At 37.2% G+C, this 22,148-nt stretch overlaps 1 protein-coding gene across 1 annotated transcript in view; it reads right to left on the bottom strand.

Annotated features, from left to right (window-relative positions):
- LOC146005031 (dipeptidase 1-like) overlaps nt 1–22,148 on the bottom strand; it is a 112,247-nt gene that overhangs the window by 36,649 nt on the left and 53,450 nt on the right. Inside the window, exons 2-5 of the mRNA XM_083144170.1 lie at nt 16,633–16,815; nt 12,908–13,064; nt 9,869–10,001; nt 8,539–8,689 (exon numbers count right to left, since the gene is read on the bottom strand). Of these exons, the coding sequence (XP_083000296.1) occupies nt 8,539–8,689; nt 9,869–10,001; nt 12,908–13,064; nt 16,633–16,796 (605 nt within the window). The 5' untranslated portion in view covers nt 16,797–16,815. The remainder of the gene's footprint in view (nt 1–8,538; nt 8,690–9,868; nt 10,002–12,907; nt 13,065–16,632; nt 16,816–22,148) is intronic.

Below are 22,148 nucleotides of genomic sequence, written 5' to 3'. Positions count from 1 at the left end.
GTTGACGCAATAAAAAAGTGTTAGTGTAACGACAATTAATAATATATGTATATTAATACAATTAATATGTTAAACTAATAAACTAAATTAGTAAATGTCATAATGTTCCTAATATATACACTTTTATAGTATTCACAATGAAACAGCTACTCACCGAGCCTGTAAGGTACCTCTCTGGTAAAAATTATATAAATTTTGTCTCAAGTGCGCAGATTCCTGTAGAACAAAACATTATCTCTTAATTGTAACAAAGTTAATTTACTAAAAAAAATTGCCCTCTGACAAAAGATAGAATGAACATTTTCTGATAGTTTACTATGCGTTAATAGTGACATCGCCCCTCAGCAAACAATAAGAATTACATAAATAAATATTATTTTAGCCATAATTTACACGTTTCTATAGTAGGTAGGTGTAAACTGATTTTAACTGCTCCCGCAGATAATACCACCTACCAACTATCTGCCTCATCAGTTAATTTCTCTGGAGTATACAATGAATAACGCAATATTATTTCTAAGATAACAATATCAGCCTGAACCAGTTAAGCAGTCGGCTTTGAATCTCGCATCCGATGTTCTCGGGTTCGAGTCCAGACCTGATCATGGGTGTTATTTGTGAGTATCCTTTCATTAATTTCATTTAATCATCCTCATCGTTGCGATTAGCCAAAAGTGTCAGAAAAGTGACGGAGAACAACAAAGAGACAAATAAAAGAAAAATAATCTTAATAAATATATATGGGCTTTCATTATAATAGAAAACCATTCATAACATTTAGTTGTTATGAATAAATTTTTACTATGGCTAGTAATGCCGCTATAAGAGCCATAATCCAAAGGGGTTATCCCGGTTCTTACATTTCATATCTTTACTTTGGTTAATCGTGACGATGATGATGGATGATGATTAGCTGAAATTAATAGCAATCATACCCAGGACAGGACTCAAATCCACCTTAGGTAATCATCATACCGAATAAATTGAATAGAATTATTGTGATTGGTAATACGTAAAAACTTGATATTACAAAGGCAAGAAAGGCAATTTTAGATCTCTTTCTTTGTAAATTTACAGGAATAATAATTTAATCTAATGGTGCATCGCGAAGCTAATTCTTTTCCAACATTTATTTTTCTAATTCAGTACGCTCTCTTGATCTCTTACTGGAGTGACATCCCGCCAATATATACTTATTTATTTTCTTCTTTCATAACAAAAATGTGAAGAAATTGAAGAACTGGAAAAAAGAGGAAGGTATGACTTGATGTATCGTGAAGTAAACTGCTTGGGCTTCCAAAAGAAGAAATGGAAAACAATGTGGATGATAGAAGACGAGGAAGGATGTGAAATCACAGACAAAAAAGGAATATCGAATGTGTGGGGAAAGTACGTTGAAGAGCTCTACCAGAAAGATAATCGCCCAGACAGTCTGAATGTAGAAAATGAAGACGACGTGCCTGATGATGAGAAAGGATACTATATCCTGAATGAAGAATTTGAGCAAGCACTCAAAGAAATGAGGAATGGGAAAGCAACGGGCACTGATGAAATTCCTGTTGAACTTATCAAATGCCTGGGAGATGGAAAAAGAGAAAAACTGCACTTATGCAATGAAATCTATGAGAAAGGGGATTGGCCACAAGATTTCACGGAGACTGTTTTGATACATCTGCAGAAGAAAATCAATGCCAGAAAATGTTCTGAGTACAGGACAATCAGCTTGATATCTCACTCGGCAAAAATTCTTCTAAGAATTCTGAACAGACGCCTATACTCGAAGGTCAGTGGCGAGTTAGAGGAAGAACAGTTTGGTTTCAGGAAAGGAAGAGGTACAAGGGATGCAATTGGTTTACTGAGGACCATTGGGGAAAGATATTTAGAGAAAGGAAAGGAGGTGTTTGTAGTATTTGTAGACCTGGAGAAAGCCTTTGATAGAGTGAATTGGGTTAAACTTTTAGAAATTCTGAAGAAAATTGGTGTAGATTGGAAAGAGAGAAGACTTCTAAGCAACTTATACATGAATCAACGAGTTAAAGTGAGAACAGGAGACGAAATGACAGAAGGCTGTGAAATTGGAAGAGGAGTACGACAAGGATGCTGCCTATCGCCTACTTTGTTTAATATCTATTTAGAAGATATAGTGAAAACTTGTTTCCAGGGTACAGGAGGTGTCAAATTGGGAGGAAGAAGAATAAACTGCATAAGATTTGCTGATGACATGGCATTATTCGCTGAGGATGAAATAACCATAAATAGAATGTTAGAAGAGTTAAACAGCAGCTGTGAGCAGTATGGAATGAAGATTAATGTAAAGAAGACAAAGGCAATGGTTATAGGACGGAAACCAAGGAATATTAATGTGAGAGCAAACAGTGAAAGAATCCAGCAAGTGGATAGCTTCAGGTACCTCGGATGCACTATAAGCAGTGACATGAGCTGCAACCAAGAAGTGAAAATGAGAATCGCAATAGCAAAAGAAGCTTTCAATAGAAGAAAAAATGTTTTTTGTGGACCCATGGACATAGGTCTAAGGAAGAGATTAGTGAAATGTTTTGTGTGGAGTGTAGCACTATATGGTGCAGAAACCTGGACGTTGAGAAGAAATGAAGAGAAACGACTCGAAGCTTTTGAAATGTGGACATGGCGAAAAATAGAGCGTGTAAAATGGACGGACAAGGTAAGAAACGAAGCCGTACTGAAAAGAGTTGGTGAAAAAAGATCTATACTGGAGACCATCAAGAAGAGGAAAATAAACTGGTTAGGACACTGTCTAAGAAGGAACTGCCTGCTAAGAGATGCCTTGGAGGGAATGGTTGAAGGAAGAAAAGTCCGTGGAAGAAAGAGATATCAGCTTATGGATGATATTAAATTAACTGGGTCGTATGCTATTACGAAGCGTAAGGCAGAGAACAGGGAAAGCTGGAGATTGCAGTGAAAAACCTGCCAATTAGGCAGAAAACAATGAATGAATGAATGAATATGTTAAGTGAAGCGTAGAATAATTCAAAACATAGATTATGCAGTAAATTTTGCTACAACTCTCTAGTGGCAAAACAAAAACTTGATATTTGATAAACAAACAAAAGGGGTACATGTAACAAAATTCTCACTAACCCCGCAACAGCCACAGGTATATCAAACAACGAACAAGGAATTATTGTTTTGTTTCGTGCATACTGAATATAAACTTTGATGGCTGTAAAGCATCGAGGCAGAGTGAGCTAAAATACATTTATTTAGTAGATTTTCTTGCTTTTTGAAGAGCAGGCTGGTCAATTGGGATACAGTTGCGCATTTTCCCCATCGGACATCATCACTGCTGTGTGACACAAGCAATGATGCTCGATGTATGTGCATTTTGTATCAAACACTGATAAACTTTAGCGAATGCTACAGCAGGTTAGACAAAATATGAAACCAGAAAAATCTATATTCTGTGCAGTCGTGCCATAAAACAGAACCCGAGAACACAGATGACATTTTTTATGCCATGTACACACAAGGCGTACACACATGTTCACTTATGTGAAAGTATTATAGAATCACAATTGAGAGATTTTATATGCACAAGAATAGATTTAGGTGGATTCTGATTTCAAATTATGTAAAACAAACCAGAAACATTCCACAAAATTCTCTGACAAACACATGGAGCAAAATTAGTATTTGCAGAGCTTCGGACACTGTTTATGCAGAATTGTCCAAGGGACGGGGTTAAAAGTTGTTCTTAGGGTGAAAGAAGGTAATTTAGTGTCATTTTTGGGCATTTGTGAATACTTTTATAGGGGAGAGTGTATTGCAGAAACTCCAAGGGTGTGTTGATAAATGATTCACTGGTCCCAGCTCAGAAAATTTCTAAAAAAAGTTTAAAGTAGTATTTGGGTGCAATATCGAACATATAGAAAGACTGCCCTGAACGGTATAGTTTTTTGTCACTAACTTTATCATATAATAATTAAGAAACTTAATAGGATAACACCTAATTAAAAAATGACAATGACAAACGTTCTCAGAAATCGAAATCATGGTCACATCTCGTAAACTGTTTGTGTGACGAAACATACCAAATAATACACGTAAAATCTAAACTGCTTGCCAAAGAACTAGTTTCTTATGGAACTAGGGTCTCGTATCATTATAAAATGGACAGTGATCAAATGTTCACAATTATCAAAAATACGGTTTAATATTAAAAAAGAACAAAATCCTAAAATGAAATGTAGTGTATTGCTAGAAAAAGACCTGTTATAACTTGGATTGAAGACATATTCCTAGGAGTGACCCGAAATTTCATCAATAGGAAATATTTAATTGGGCTGGTAAGTCTACTAATTCATTGTTTACTACTTTAATTAAGGGATGATAAATTCGTATTGGTTTTGTCATTTGTAATTATTTAATCATTTTAAGGGAGCCTGTGATAGTCTGGTGATGTGTACAATTGCAATTAATGTAATATATAAATATGTCCTGTGCTTCATTAATTTGTAAGTTATGGTATTTTTTAGAAGTCTCCCCTAGGAGTTTACAAACATTTTCGAAACAAAACCACACCAAATGGATTATAAGGAGTTTAAAAAGAATGGGTGTCGGGTAGAAATGTATTCACAAAATGAAAAATATTGACTTTGCCGTCACCAAACCTACAAACACACAAATATAGCACTCGAAATAACACGTGATAAAAGCTTACTTTTTCGGACTGTCGCTGGTTCAAGAAGACAATTATTATGTAATAACAGAAGATATGGAGATTGATTGGTTGACTTGGTGTTTTATGTCCACTTTATGCACAGTAAGGCTAATCGGGACTGGACCTACAGTGTAAAGTGGAATCCGAACCACTATGTGCCTGCACCGGGTAACGAACCCGGGACCCCTTGATTACAAGGCAAAAGATATGGAGAGTTTCAAAAGTACATTATAAGTTCTAATGAATCAGGAAAATTGCATTACAAATGAGAATCTTGTAAATCGTGGTCATTTACGTACTAATAAATTCTAATCTTCTCTATTAAAATATATTGTTAAGGATACCCAAGCAAACAAAAAACGCCATCTTAAGTAACATCCCAAGTTAGAGAAGATTTAAGCTAAGATGACATTCGTGAAAAAAAAAATATGGTCTTGAAAGCGTGCAGTGGTATATTTGATTTTATTTCAAGGAAATTTTAGCGTATTCTTTGTCTTGTGTTTGTAATAATGAAAATAATACTTCGTTTCTGTGAACCCACATTCTGAAACCTGCAAAAAAACCTCTTCAAACTGCAAATCCATGCTATTTACACGAGACCACATATCCGGTTTTATTATCAATCAACTTCAAGCCAAGTCTAAAATGGGTTGTTAATTTATTTTTCTAAATATCCAATAATTACAAAGCTACAAGTGCTTGTTTGGCACCATCTTGCACGAAAAACACACTTCAGTCTTTGATCTCAATAGAACATTCTTAACATCAATCCGTAAACCCAAAATTAGCTGATACAATATTGATTCGACATGATGGCCCAAGGGACGCAGTACGTGCAAATGGATCTCCCGCAATTGGTTTTCTAAAATCATATCCCCATAGGGAACACATATTACCACCACAATACCGCATCCTGGAATACAATATACATCATATTTGAAGCACTGAAGCATTAATCTATCAAACATTGATGTCCGATCTGGACACACAATAACGTACGCGTTACATTTAAATCATCAACTAACATTAGTACGATTGACAAATATACACAGACGATCCAATTTAGGGAAGCAGAAATTTCACCAGTTCATATATAGTAGTAGGGTGGGTCGAAAAAAATCACTTCATTTCAATTTCTAATAACGTTGGAAAGTTGCCGTACGTGACGTAAAAACCTGGAGAAAAAATCAAATGAGAATCGGATAACATTTTCAGTTCGTGAATTGAGGTTGCACTGAAAATTTTGCCAAAAATATTCAATTTTTAAGGAAACTTGTAGGCAAAACCCTCTAGTAACAAAAAATAATAGCAATAGGTGAATTCACCACCCAGATACTACCCTGATCTCTTTAAATTCACAATATTAAGTACTAATCAAAACAAAGATTTTAAATTTTATTAATAATTACTGTATCCATAAATGAGCTTCATTAAAATTAATGAACGATATGTTGCATGCTGTTCTGATTCTAAAATGTTATCAGAATGTATGTTCGTATTTACAGTGTATATACAGGGTGTCGCAAAACTCTTTCAACAACGCTTGGGCGCTGGTAGACATCATTAAAACAAGTAACATTTCCCTATAAAGTTTCTGCGCTATAAGCGCTTAAAATCTATCCTGTACGTATGCAACCCAACATCGCAAACGCTGGCTTTGACATAACTACCAGGGGCGCGTGGCAGGGTTGCCACTAGCGTTTTTCTCGTTAAGAGAGACGACTTGAAAACAACAACTTGGGAGTCTTGCCTGAGCAAAATCCAAAACATTAATGATACTTACGAGGTTGTAAGAAGAATTGACATTATTTATAAACTGACCAAGACAAATAATGGGCAGACTGAAATTCAAGATTACTTACTCATTCTAAAATATCTCCATAATTGATCGATTGATTTGGATTATTTTAATTTGTTTTTATGCTACCTTTGGCTAATCGCGAAGATGAGGATGATATGATGAAATAACAAATGGCACCATTGTCTAGGCCAGGATTTAAACCCGAGACACCTGGTGTCTTAGCGATCTTCGCTAACAACATCACCACGTAGTTTTTCGTGTATCATGCAATATCAACAATTGCAAGGGACACGTAAGATAGGGGAAATTCACGAACGAACAAATGTAAATAACACGCAAATGTGCAATACGAGTGCCCTTTACAGTTCAGCGCTTGATATATGTATGCATTTCTAGGCTTTGGTTCTTAATAAGCACTAGTTTTAATTTGTGAATTTTTTAATGTCTAAACGATGCTTTTCATTAAATTGAAAGTCGTCCCCGTGGCGGAGTGGTTAGAACATCGCGCTACAATGCCAGGGGTCTTGGATTCGAATCCCGGCTTGGGTATGAATGTTTGTGAGTGTCCATTCAACAATTTCATCATATCATCACTCATCCCCATCTTCGCAACTTAGCCAAAAGTGGCACAAAAAGATAAGTAAAATAAATCAAATCAATCAATCAATCAATCATTAAATTAAAAGAGCCTTGCAATTATTTCCTTATGATTGATTGATTATGTGTTTAAGTCCACTTTGTGCACAGTAAGGCTAATTGGGATGGGCTTACAGTTTAAAGAGGGATCCGAACCACTATGTGCCTCCACAGGGTATCGAACCCGGGACCCCTTGATTACAAGGCGACGACGCTACCACTGCGCCATCGGGGAGGCCTAATGAGACGAACACGATTAGCAATAACGCTAGCACAGATAGAAATAATTTTCAAATAAATTGTAATAACATTACAGTCTGCGTGTTCGAAACGAGGCAGCAAACACATCATGTTTACATTTGTTCGTTCGTGGATTTCCCCATCTTACGTGTCCCTTGCAATTGTTGATATTGCATGATACATGAAACACTCCGTGGTGATGTTGTTAGCAAAGATCGCTAAGGCGCCAGGTGTCTCGGGTTTAAATCTTGGCCAAGACAATGGTGTCATTTGTTATTTCATCATATCATCCTCATCTTCGCGATTAGCCAAAGGTAGCAGAAAAGCAAATTAAAATAAACCAAATCAATCGATCAATTATGGAGATATTTTAGAATGAGTAAGTAATCTTGAATTTCAGTCTGCCCATTATTTGTCTTGGTCAGTTTATAAATACTGTCAATTCTTCTTACAACCTCGTAAGTATCATTAATGTTTTGGATTTTGCTCAGGCAAGACTCCCAAGTTGTTGTTTTCAAGTCGTCTCTCTTAACGAGAAAAACGCTAGTGGCAACCCTGCCACGCGCCCCTGGTAGTTATGTCAAAGCCAGCGTTTGCTTTGTTGGGTTGCTTACGTAGATTTTAAGCGCTTATAGCGCAGAAACTAAGCGCTTTCGAGGTAAACTTTATAGGGAAAAGTTACTTGTTTTAATGATATCTACCAGCACCCAAGAGTTGTTGAAAGAGTTTTGGGACACCCTGTATATACACACACACACACACACACACACACACACTTTCGCCCGACCCTGTGGCCGAGTGGTTAGCACATCGCGCTGCGACGCCAAGGATCCCGGGTTCGAATCCCGGTCGGGCTTGGTTGTTTGTGAATGTCCATTCATCAATTTCATCATTTCATCACTCATCCCCATCTTCGCAAATTAGCCAAGAGGTACAAAACGCGAAGTAAAATAAACTAAATCAAATCAAATCAAATCAAACACACACTTTCATTTGGATTGCAAGACCAAAATCGCCATAAAATTTCACTTTATTTCATGTTTTGAACATATTCTTTGGGTAGTATGGAAAGTATACAATAGTCAGTTACCTAGCATATAAATTAAGCCATAGGTCTATATTAAAATTGTTCCACAGAATGAATACATTCAGGGCAAGCACTTACCACGGTGTGTTGCACGTGTGTGTCAACGTCATGTAGCGTACTCCAAGGTCGTAGAAGGTCCTGAGCACAGCGAGGCTGTTGCCTATGGAATGGCCTCCTTCCACGCCTATGAGGCTGGCTATGCGGTTCTCGGAGTGTGCCTCCAGGATCTCTGGAAGAAAGGCAGTACCTATCATTGCTGCACAATAAAAAATCAACTTAACATGTACTTACTTTATTATTATACAAAACAACTATATCGAATGGGAATTCAATGAGCCTGAATATCTGCCGAAGGTGGCATGTCGATGGAATCTTGACCCTCACAAAACAAAACACACACACCCACACCCACACCCATCCACAAACCCCACACACTATACTATACAGGGTGTTTCATAAATCCCTCCGGGATTTCGGAAGTCAGTTGCCCAGAGGCCAACTCACCCACGGGAATGAAAGCCTGCCAGTAAAGGGAGTAAATATGAAAGATTTTAACCCATCATACAAGTGTTCCATACGTCCTCCTTGGTGACTCAACAGACGTAAAACGAACAGGTAAATCTGGGCCAACGCCTGAAACTGTGGACCGCATACAAGCGAGATTACAGAATTGACGTCTGTTGAGTCACCAAGGGAGGACAGACATATCGAACATTTGTAAGGTGGGTTAAGGGGGTTCTAAACTTGGATATTTACTCTCTTCACTAACACGCTCTCATCCTTGTGGGTGAGTTGGCCTCTGACCAATAGATTTCAGAAATCCCGAAGGGAATTCTAAAAAGCTACAACTTTACAATAATAGATTTATTACGACGAAATATTGTTCTTTACACAGAGGAAAATTTAAAATTTTGTTCTGCCCACACTGCTGAATAACGTGTGTGCCGGTGATCACAAGATCACGCGATTCCAAAGTGGACACACACCTTGGCCCGCAAGGTCACCAGATCGTACGCCCCGATTACTGACTGTAGAGACATATCAAGACCCAGGTGTATGTGCAGAAACCGACAGCTCTTGACGTTTTGAAGTTCAAGAAAACATTCCGGACAAGCACCGTCAGAACACAATTCTCGGATTCAAACGAAAATTGCAAGAGTTTGTGGACGTGAATGGTGCCACACCGGAGATCTGGTGATGAACTAAACCACATGAAACATTAATTTTAAAGTTTTCTCTGTGTAACAAACACTATTTCGTGGTAATAAATCTATTACTTTATAAGTTATAGGTTTTTAGATTCCTGCAGGACTTTTAGAACAATCTGTACATATTATATTCTATGTATATTGAGAACTACACTTCTTTCCACTTTGTTGTCTCGCTATGAGGAAAGCATTAATATTACCTTTTGCAGAAGCAGCGAATCGCATATGAATAGAGTACTGGTCGATCAATCGTTTGATAAGGTCGATTTGTTCTAAAGTAAGTTGCACTGCGTTTAAGTGCTGGGACCCGCAAGGCACGTACGCCGCCCAAAACTACAAAAAGAAAAACAATATTCTCTTAAGAAACATTAATGTACAATGAAAAGCATGTATTAAATGAAGTATATAATGTAACTAGGATATAATCAATAATTGAAAGTAAAATAATATTTTAGCATATTTGGTATTTGCATACAGTAACGAAGTTTCAATCCAGCATGTTCTTTTAATGATTTTGAGATGTTGAAGTCAAGGTCTTGGCATTATTCACACAATGGACTATTATACATTTTGAAAAGATATAATATTGCTAATTTTGCTTCATATTTTAACGCTCTACATGCAATTGTCTTCTTACCATATATTAACAATCTTTCTCTCTTATTAAACAACAGATTAATAAATGACAGTGTAAGTAGTGACAGATATAACAAAGCACCTGGGATTGATTTAATACCAGCTGAGTTAATTAAAATATGGTGGAAATTTGTTAATATGTCAAATTCATGAATTAGTTTTTTAAACATGGACCAACAACAGTGGAAAGAATCCATAATTGTTCCTGTGTTTAAAAAAGGTGATAAAATGAACTGCAATAATTACCATGGAATTTGTCTACTCTCAATAACATATAAAATATTATCTAACATTCTTTTAACAAGACTAACCTCATATGCTAATGAAATTATAGGTGATTATCAATGTGGATTTAAACGTAACAGATCAACTACAGATCAAATTTTTCACATCAGACAGACACTTGAGAAAAAGTGTGAATATAATCAAAATGTCCATGAGCAATTCATTGATTTCAAAAAAGCATATGATTCGGTCAAATGAGATACATTATATTATATATTAGTCGAGTTTGGAATACCTAAGAAGCTTGTTAATATGATAAAAGTATGCAAAAGTGAAACAGAAAGTAAAATTCGTGTGGGTATTAATGTGTCTGGCAAATTTACAATTCATGATGGGTTAAAACAAGGAGATGCATTATGTCCATTGCTCTTTAATTTTGCCTTAGAATATGCTGTTAGGAAGGTAAGAGAAACTAACGAAGGACTAAAATTAAACGGCGTGACTCAGTTGTTAGCATATGCAGATGATGTAGGCTTATTAGGGGATGATATAAATACAATTAAGAATAATGCTAAAATATTTTTCAAAACTGCTAAAGAGATAGGTTTGGAAGTTAAAGAGAAAACTAAATATATGCTTACAGGCCGAAACCAAGTGTTATGTAATAATCAAAATCTAATTATTGATAACAACTCGTTTGAACCAGTTTCCAAATTCAAATACTTAGGAGTAATATTAACAAATGAAAATTATATTAAAGAGGAAATAAAAAGTAGGCTTAATTCAGGAAATGCATGTTACTTCTCTCTTCATAAACTTTTGTCTTCTAAGAAACTAAAAGTTAAAATATACAAAACAGTAATTTTGCCTGTAGTATTATATGGATGAGAAACTTGGTCCCTTACATTGAAAGAGGAACATAAATTGAGAGTATTTGAAAATAAGATCCTTAGGAAAATATTTGAACCTAAAAGGAATGAGGAGACTGGCGAGTGGAGAAGGTTACATAATTTAGAACTACATAATTTATATTCATGTCCAGATATTATTAGAATGATTAAATCAAGAAGACTTAGGTGGGCAGGCCATGTGGCACGAATGGGAGAGGAAAGAGGAGTTCACAGGATTCTTGTTTGGAAACCCGGTGGTTAGAGACCAGTAGGAACGCCAAGACGAAGATGGAGGGATAACGTTGAGATGGACCTAAAGGAAATCGGTAGGGATGGAAAAGAGTACATAGATCTTGCTCAGGTAGGGACAAATGGAAGGCCTGTGTTTCTGTAGCCATGAATCTTCGGGTTAAGAAGGCTAGAGAGTTAGTTAGTTAGTTAAGTAGTGACAGATAATATGAAAACATTGCAATAAATTCCAAAAAAAAAATCTCAATTTGTGTGTAAATGTGACTAAAAACGGATACTAGAACTGAACATTAGAATTTCAAATTAAGTTATAGTTTTTATGGTTTTTTTGAAGTAGTGTAGAGCAAGTGCTAAGTTAAGAAAAATACATTTGCAGAAAGAATAAAAGCCTGTTTAAATATTTTTCCTTTTAAATCGTAAATAAAGTTAAAAATAGAAATAAAATCTGAGGGATTGGCTGAAATTTCATTAAATTCAGAATATTGTACTCGTATTATGCTAATGAAAGCATGTGAAATATTACACTTCAATGTTCCAAAATTTTCCATAAACATTAATAACATGATAAAGTTGCGGTAAATAATTAAAATAAGACTGTAAATAAAAGAAAATAAATGCAGAATGAAACAATTTGCAGACGGCGTTTAGGAATTTTCACACAAAATTTGCTTACAAATTTAGCAGATACACATTTCTCGTAATGTGCTACAAATATTAAAGGTTACATAACAGATTGTGAAAAGTCAGTGAACAACCTAATTCGTCTTGATTTTATTTATGTAGGGCGTTCTAGCAAATGTATTTACAACTTCTTTAATACTTATATCGTCTGACTACCATGCGAGATGCCCGTGTTCGATCCTGGAGGGTGACAGCCGAGATTCTTTTCACCTGTACAAGTGGCTCCGGCGCCCTCCCAGCGTCGTATAAAGTGGGTACCTGGAGGAGACCTTGGGGGCGGCCAGGAGCGTGGTGCTGATCACATCACCCCCAACTACACCCGGGATTAAGAAAGTGTGGGACACTAACTCCACACCCTCTATACACCTTCATGGCTGGTGCAAAGCACAGGGGAGCACTTTACTTTTTTAATACTTATATACTTAATAATTATAGTACGTAAGATAATGGAATGCGAAGTTTGAAAATCATCATATGTGCAGCCATGCTGTAGTAATAAAATGAAACGTAATTGACTTTTCCTGTACAAAGACATGAGCGACAAAAAATGCTACTTACTTGACCACCAACCAATCCCCTTCTTAGTCTCTGAAGATCTGTATGTGACCAGGGACTTTTGGACCATGGAACCACAGACCTCAGATCTGACGCAAAATTGAAATCCTTTAGTTGATTATGGACAAACTTCCTTATGTTCCACGGAAGGTCATTGTGCCTGTTACACAAAAGTAAATCTTAGTCAAGGAAAGAAATATATCGGAAAAATGTTCGTCGACCATTGACTCAGAATTTTGAAAGTACGAGGGTCATCCAGAAAAAAATGAACGTTTTGGTGTAAAACACAAACGACAAATGACGTGCGTGAAAAATTTATGGTGCAGAAACTGCATACCTTACGCTACTTTTCCACATATTCGCCACACCCATTCAAGCACTTACCATAGCGTGATGCCAGTTTGTTGATACCGTCATCGTACTTGGTTGCTGCCAATGTATTCAACCATGTAATGACAGCGTTTTTTTTGTGCTTTACAGCAAAACGTTTCTTTTCTTTTTGGATGGCCCTCGTAGTTGGTAACGTAATTGTACAGCAAGTCACAGTAATATAAAGAAGAGTGCTACATTTACAAGAAAATATGTCCCCGTACCATTAGGCAGTCGTGTCTTTCGTCGCCCTCAATAACTCAATCGATTGATTGATGATTTATTTTACTTCGCTTTTGTGCCACTTTTATTCAAGAAGATGAAGATGAATGGTGATGGGATAAGATGAATGAAGGGACAATCGCACAAACATATAGGGGCAACACAACACGAGACCCACGGTGTATTATACTGGGTGTGAGTCTAGACGCCATAGCCTCGCTAGGCTACAAAATGCAGTCCTGGGTGTACTACGTGGAAGGGAGGTTGGCATTTGGGTGTCTGCAAGGAAGGTCACCTTCAATAACTCAAGACCTACTGTAAGGTGGTTCATGTATGTCTTTCGCGCTATGTGTTCAAAGTGCGCCATCTTTAAAGACGTTGACTTATTAACTGTGTGTGTGTTTTGCACGAAATAACCAGTCAAATACCTATCAATTTGGCAGTTTGTGATCAGTACCTTTGAATCATATTGACTTCTTAAGACCAGCTCCAACTTGCTTGCGCGTAGGTGCAGTTTCTGCTCGAAGTTTCACTAACAAAGAAGGAGCACGATTTGTTGCAGCAAGGATGAAATTTTTATCTAGCACATGCAATAAACTATATCTAAAAGTACCTACTATAAAATGTGTAACTCTTATATCAACAGGATGTACAGAAGTGCAAATGCTTAATAGAATACCAACAAAGATACACGAGTCGCATGATTATTCTTATTGTGATATGATATATTGTGTGATATTAATTAATTAGAATCAAATAATGCAATATGAGCCACATTAGGTACGTAATTTACACGCTAATTAGGTTACAGAAGCCGTGTAATCACATTTTGAGCACATAAATTTCCTGGAGTGATGGCACTGCACGAGAAGTTACATTTTCACCATTCTCATTTCGAAACCAAATACCAATGGACAGTGTTCAAATTGAAGAAAATGCAGAAGGGGGAAAACTTGGGAACTTTTTCTTTTGGGAGGAGGCGGCTTTTTCGGATTTTATGTATGAGTGTGACAGTTATCACTGGGTAGGTTCATACATTTCGATGCATAAATGATGCTTTGCAGCATGGTGTCCTTCATTTAGCCACATTTCAGAAAATTTTGTCACAGGAAGATCGTCCAGTGTAGGTAGAGGTGGATGTGGTTGGAAAAAAGTTTTTTTTAAAGAAAAATAGTTTTATCTGTGGCTTTTTAGTTGGGATTTTTTCAAATTCATTCCTTGGTAAAATTTGCCATTAAAAATGGAATGACTGAGTATCTTTGTTCACAACATCGTGAACAGCAAGCTCGAATTTGTGGCTGAAACAGTAATGCATGGCTCTTCCCTGTCTTCCCCCCTTCATTTCGAATACTGCCAATGGCGTTTGGAAAGAGAGAAGATTAAGTTTTTGAAAAACGTGAATATGGCAGCCAGAAACTAGTAAAATATTAATTTTTGAAGTCGATAGAAATGGAATATGTTATGGTATTGGATTCAAAAGAGGTCGTAACCATGTTTATGTTGAATATCACAAAATATATGATTTCGCTAATCTAAATTCTCAGCTACAGAAAATACATTTTTTGTACTTGTGACGGGTTGTCTAAGTCAACTTTATGACCTTCCTTAGAACACTCTGTGATGGATTTACTTAAAGAATTTCATTTTACTCGACATTTAGATGGTTTTAGTTTCTAAAAATATTACTACATACTTTTTTTATTAATATCTTTTGCCTGTGACGGTTGTGAATGCACATATAGGATTATGGAACAATGTAAAGGCTATGAAAATTATCATAAATAGATTCTTCAAGGCTTAAGATATAGAAACAATATATGAGACAATTAGAACGAAATTTGAATTATTTAATTTTTCTTATGGTATATAATATTGTATCATAATTAATCTAAATTAAGTGGACACACCACAGATAAAATCCAAATTCTACTATAAAAAGTAATGGGTTTAGCAAAATGTTATTTAAAAGCCATGAAGCTAATGTTTGTATTAACAATTCTAAATTTTGAATAGTTTTCCTTTGAATTTCACATATAGACTAATAAGTGATATTTTCAATAAAAATAAACTAAGCTTGTTTGTCCACTTTCACACGGAATGGCTGTGACCAAAAGTCCCCCTTTATCCACGAGCTCATAATGATATTGCTGGGCCCACAATGTTGGAAGTGGTGGATCCATAACGTCACATGCAGAAACGACACCACTGCTATAAAATTCTGCTCACAAAGTCGGAATCAAAAACACCTAACTTTATGCTTCGGTGCTTTAAATGGTTTGCAAGGTTACGGCATATACAAAGTTGTCTGTGAAAACGCCATTGAGTATCAAAATATACGCTGAATTAAAAATACATAAACATTTATTTCTTCTCACGATTTATCATCTGGATTGGAAAGTTAGATTATGAAAATGAGTTTTTTTTAGACATGGCCCGAAATTAATATTGTGGACTACAAAAATTAAGTTGTTTGTTTATTTCTAATTCAAGAAATATTTATCGATATAATATATTTGAAAATTATTGTGTCGCATGGCGAATTAACGTTTCGACAATTTATGAGCAAAATGTATTGTGTCAATATTCTCTAAGGACGTAAAATTAAGTATTTTTTTAAAAATAAAACTATTAAAGATATTTCGTACGAAACAATGGAATCAGGTGTGACTCCACAATGGTCTAATGGCAGTAAAGGGTTGATAAAAGCAAAGAGGACGCAGAAGGGGCTGATATGGCTACAGACCTTCACGAAATTTTGAGAAAATTGAAATTGTCAAATGAAATCAGTAAAGAAGTCGAGAGAAACCAAAGTGGTGAATGCAAACCCACCTTAAAATGACCAAGATTATTTTTTTCTTTGAACAATTTTTTAAACAAAGGTTAAAAGTCGTAATCACGAAATATTTTGTAGTGTGTTGATATGTAATACCTATGTTTCCAATTCCAGCCATTCCGAAAGAAATAATGTATTCTCTTGTTAACTTGTCGTGTGATCATAAATTGTGGTCACTCTGTGTAGATGTAAGATTATGTTTGCAGTATAAAAAAAAATGTAATGAGTCATTGTTGTAAATGCTCTGAAAATATCTTCTCTTACTGAGACAGGAATTTTGCCATTTTGGACGTGTATTACGTACCCATCTATAAGTGGCACCTCTGCCAGGATCTTCTTAGCGACTTCGAGTCTCTCACGGCCAGTGCTGAGGTTCTCCAGCTGAAGGCCTTCCGTTCTTCCAGCCTCTTGGAAAAGCAACGGCAAACACAGTATCAAGGGAACGAAGTAGAACTCCTGCCATGCCATCTTCACCTCTCCTCTTTTTCTGAAATGAAGAAAAATCAAGGGAAATTGCATTTTGTTTAAATTGATAAAGCATTTTTCACATCATGGCGTTGTCCACTATAGCTATTACTTTCAACTACTTCTGACAAATGTAGAAATTTTAAGCATTTGACAATTTCCTTCCTTTTTTTTTGTCTTTGTGTTCCCCTGTGCATAGCACCACGCCATGAAGGCGTATAGGGGGTGTGGGGGTAACGCCCCACACTTTCTTGATCCGGTCGTGAGTGGGGGTGATGTGATCAGCATCACGCCCCTGACCGCCTTTACCCCCCAGGGTTTCCCACAAGTACCCATGTTATTCGACGCTGGGTGGGCGCCGGGGCCGCTTCCACCGTTAGAAAAGTTCCCGGATTTGAACCGGCCGTTCTTTAAAGAAGTCATTGTTGCAAATTTTGATAATTTTCTTCCTTTTTGCATGAATTACGTTTTTTTAACTAAACAATAATACTTGAATACTGTATTACAATATTCTACAAAACAGCTAGTTCACAGTTCAAAAACAAAACAGCGGTCTGACAGACCCCTTCATAGTAGTTGTATAATTGTCAACGTCCATCGTACTTAAGAGTTAAACTGTAGGTCCCGTCCCGATTAGCCAATCTGTACATAAAGTGGACTTATAACAACAACTCAACAACTCTATTATACTATCCACTGATCTATTCTTAAATTTTGTTTAATCGCAGTTATGTACGCTTTGGCGTAATTGTTAACCAGAGAGGCCAAATTGTTATAACATTATATTACAGCTGAAATATGCCACATCATAGCAGGGTCTAAGAATATTTAGACGTGAAAAATTCTGGTACATACCGCCTTCCTCTAACCTAGTTTTCTGATAATTTTTTATACATATATGTAAAACCAAGTAGATGCAGAAGGGTATTTATCAAATTTGAGCCAGTAGGCAATATTTTAATTGAGGTCCAGCCGATATCATCGTCATTATTATTATAATTTGACAATTTTCTTATCGTGGTACTTTACTTCCATTAATTGCATGCTCTGTATTAATAATACTTGTAAACTTTAAAATATAGACACATCTGATTAAAAATTAATTAATTAAACTTCAATAAAACTTTTTCACTTCGAATTAACAAGAGAACACTCACATAAAACTGTTGGATTCTGGCTTTCATGGCAACAAACTGTTGAATGAGAGATTCGAAGTCGAAGATATCAGCTGTGAATGATGCCAAACTAGAAACTCTGGTATCTGACGCTGAATTTATGAGGGAAGTTAGAATTCTTTTTGGAACACTGAACGACATTTGATGGTAAAATACTCACAAACAATGTCAAGATTTGGAAAGGCAGTGATAAACGTTTTTCACGGATACGTTTTAAATAGTCAACAGCCGAATTCACTTCATACTTTGCTTCAGTCAAGTGTTAAAAATTCTTGAAAGTGCACATGTTCTTCAATTGGCTCATATGCAACATCGTGTGGATATTTATCCACAATATTTTCAGCATTTTCTTCCGAAGAAAGAGTTATTGAGGAAACCAAAGAAGGTTTCATATTCGTGGGATACGAATGTTCTTATTTCTAATTCTGCAATTACAAGGGTCGATCAAGGTTGATCGGGATTTTCGTACGTAAAAAATCGATGAATAGCCGGATCATGATGAAACGTGCGGGTGACGTAATGTATTCCTTCGCGAGTAACTAGCGCTCGGCATGACGTATTTCGCGCATGCGCAGCAGTTGCAGCGAATATGGCGGCAAGCAGTGTGTCTGTGGCTGTGGAGCAGCGGTGTGTAATCAAATTTCTCGTGAAGGAGAAAGTTAAACCAGCTGAGATTTTCAGACGATTGCAAGCACAGTATGGTGAACAAACGATGTCGCTGACAAGAGTGTACGAATGGTGTGAGCAGTTTCTCGAAGGACGGAAGCTGGTGACAAATGAAGCGCATGGACACATTCGCCCGACTGCAGTCACACCAGTGAATATCGCACGTGTTGAGCAAATGATTCTTGAGAACCGGCGAGTAACAGTGCAGGATATTGCTGCCGAGGTGAATATCAGTGTCGGGAGTGTTGAGACAATCATTCACGACCACTTACGCTTCCGCAAAATCTGTGCAAGGAGGGTTCCCCGCCAGATGACATTCGATCAGAAGTGGACACGCAGGACGGTCTGTGAACAGCTTCTGAATCGGTTTCGAGTAGAAGGTGATGAATTGTTGCAATCCATCATCACGTGTGATGAAACATGGTTGCACAATTCAACCCCAGAGACCAAAAGACGCAGAATGGAGTGGCGGCATAAAGGTTCCCCGCCCCCCCCCCAAGAAAAGCAAAACTCAGCCGTCCGCTGGAAAGATCATGGCAAGTGTCTTCTGGGCCATGAAGGGCGTTATCCATGTGGATTTTTTGGACAAAGGGAGCACGATTAATGCCCAGTATTACTCCACATTGTTCAGTGGTGCTGTACGAAAGTCCATTCGCAAGAAAAGACCTGGGATGTTGTCTGGAAATGTCATTCTTCTCCATGAAAATGCCCGCCCTCACACGGCCAATGTGACAACAACAACTCTGGCCGACATGCGCAGGGAAGTTCTGCCCCATCCCCCCCTACAGTCCGGATTTAGCCCTTAGTGATTATCATTTGTTTGCACCCCTTAAAGACCATCTGGGAGGGAAGAAATTCACGACAGACGAAGCACTGCGGAGCGATGTCCTCCAGTGGCTACGGAAACAACCAAGTTCTTTCTACGCCAAAGGAATTCGGGAGCTGCCAGAACGATGGCAACGGTGCCTCGGCGCGCACGGAGAATACTTTGAAAAACTGACATAGTTTGGTGTTTCTTCTGCTACCTATTTCCTCTGCAGAAATAAAAGTCCCGGTCAACCTTGAACGACCCTTATAGTTTGTCAGCCATTACTCGGAATGTATTGATTTCCATATCTGATTTTCCATCAGGTTCTACATGACTATCGAACTCCTCTTCTCTTCTTTGTTTACTTTGTCTAGTTGATAGTATGATACTTGCATTTCCTTTATTTCATAAAATGCATATCTTTCTCTAAGACCTTTGACACAAGTATTGAGTGAATTACACAAATGTGCAACGTCGATCAATGTAGTAGTTTCAGTTTGCAACACCTCATTTGCATGTTGAACTCGCTCCAATTCTAGCCTCTGAAAATATTTACATGGTCCATTAGCTTGAATTCGAATCAATTAAGGAATTTTAATAGTCGATGGCCATTGTCACTTCTACCCGTTTAGCGTCTCATTTTTGTGCCCTCTGGATTTGCGCCCCCTAGGCTATATCCTAAGATAGCCTAGTGGCAAATCACCACTGTATAGATGCAAGCTTATTTCCACTCAAAATATTTTAGTTGCATTTTAGAGTAAGAAAAGGCGTAGGTTCAAGGAAGCCTCCTACCCAAATAAACATAATTTATCTACGTTCAATGAATATTTTGCAATGATTGAGCGCATGAAGCGGTCGACTTTCGATCTTGCCTCAAAAGTTTCTGGGTTTGAATTCCCGCTTGGGCTTGGTTGTTCCTTCTGCTTGCCCTTTCATCAATTTAATTTAATCATCCGTCATCCTCATGGTCGCGATTAGCCAATAAGTGGGAGAAAAGCGAAATGAAAACCGTCCTAAATTTGTAAGCTAAAAAATACATTTTTGAGGTAAGAATAACAAAATAAATCTTATATGTATTATATACAGGGGTGGATTAAGACGAAATTGGGCCTGATGCTTGAAATCTTCGGTGAACATTAAACACAACGACGTTATAGTTACGTCACAGCGCAAAGGATAATACGAGGGTCACTATTTATATTTTGAGCCTTGGCAACACTGATTTAAGTTAGGCGCGATTTGACGTTTGCACGGTTCGTCTGGCATTATTGACCATAACGTACTTCAAATGTTTTGTCAATAGCTTCATTTGTGTTGTTTATGTTGCCTTGGAGATTACAATAAAATGGAATTAACTAGTGAACATTTTCGTGCGATGATTTTTTACGATTTTCGACGTGGATTATCAAGACAAGAGTGCATCGATCAACTTACTTCCACATTTGGCGATGAAGCCCCATTCTTTGCCACTGTGAAACGCTGGTATAACGAATTTAATCGTGGCCGCCATTCGCTCACCGACGAGATTCGCGAAGGTCGTCCAAAATCAGTTGTTGTTCAAGAAAACATTGATGCTGTGCAAAACCTAATACTGCAAGATCGTCATGTGACATACTGTGAGATTGAGGCAACCATAGGCATTAGTTCCACCAGCATATATAAAATATTACATGATCATTTAGCTGTGGGAAAGGTATGTTCTCGTTGGATCCCACACAATTTGACACAAACTCAAAAAGACGCTCGCGTCAATTGGAGCAAACAAATGCTCAATAAATACAATCGTGGTGCTTGAAAAGACGTATATAAGATTGTAACAGGTGACGAATCATGGATATATGCATATGAGCCGGAACGTAAACAGCAGTCGACTGTATGGGTGTTTCAAGATGAACCCAATCCAACAAAAGTTGTTCGCGCTCGAAGCACATAGAAACAAATGGTCGCCTGTTTTTTTTGGAATTTACCCCATTATGCTTGAAAGGTGAAGCACCCGAAAATATATATTTGTGTCTGATGTTTCAAAATTTCTTTAAAAGAATTGCCATGATGATTAAAAAAGCACGTTGGTTATATGCAGTAACAATATTAAAGATGATGGAAATATTCTAAACCTACTTTTCCTAAGCCTATTTGAGATTGATTGCCTGATATTGGGTTATCTTACGTCGCCTTTCTGTCACTTTTTACTAATCATGGCAAAGAGGGTGAGTGATTATATGAAATCGATGAAGTGATACTCACAAAGAACAATCAATCATCCTCAGACTGGAATTCGAACCTGGGACCCCTGGCGTCGTGGATTGCTGTGGTAACCACTCCATCACAAAGGTATTGCAATATAGACAGTGGCGTGCATAAAGGGGGGTAATAACTCTCCTTTGGCCCAGTAAAAAGAATGTCAAAGACAGGAAAAGATGGCAAATAGATGGCTACCTACTAAAAAATGTATAGCCCCCCCCCCTTACGAAAGTCCTTGGTACGTCACTGTATAGAGAGACTTGCAGTTGAAAGTGGAATCCGAACAACATGTACCTCAACCGTGCATCAAACCCGGGACCCATTGATTACAAGGGTCTATGCAATCTTTCAAAAAAATAAAACGAAAACTGTCCAACAACTTGTCAAGACATGGGCTGTTCCATTTGGAACAAATAAAAGTAGAATAAAGGTCTGTTCCACTTTCTGATGAGGAGGAAGTGTGAT

The sequence above is a fragment of the Lepisma saccharinum genome, chromosome 22 (assembly GCF_977018435.1).
Source record: "Lepisma saccharinum chromosome 22, izLepSacc3.1, whole genome shotgun sequence".
NCBI lineage: Eukaryota > Metazoa > Arthropoda > Insecta > Zygentoma > Lepismatidae > Lepisma > Lepisma saccharinum.
Note: the sequence above shows the minus strand (reverse complement) of the source record. Positions and strands in the feature narration are given on the sequence as shown.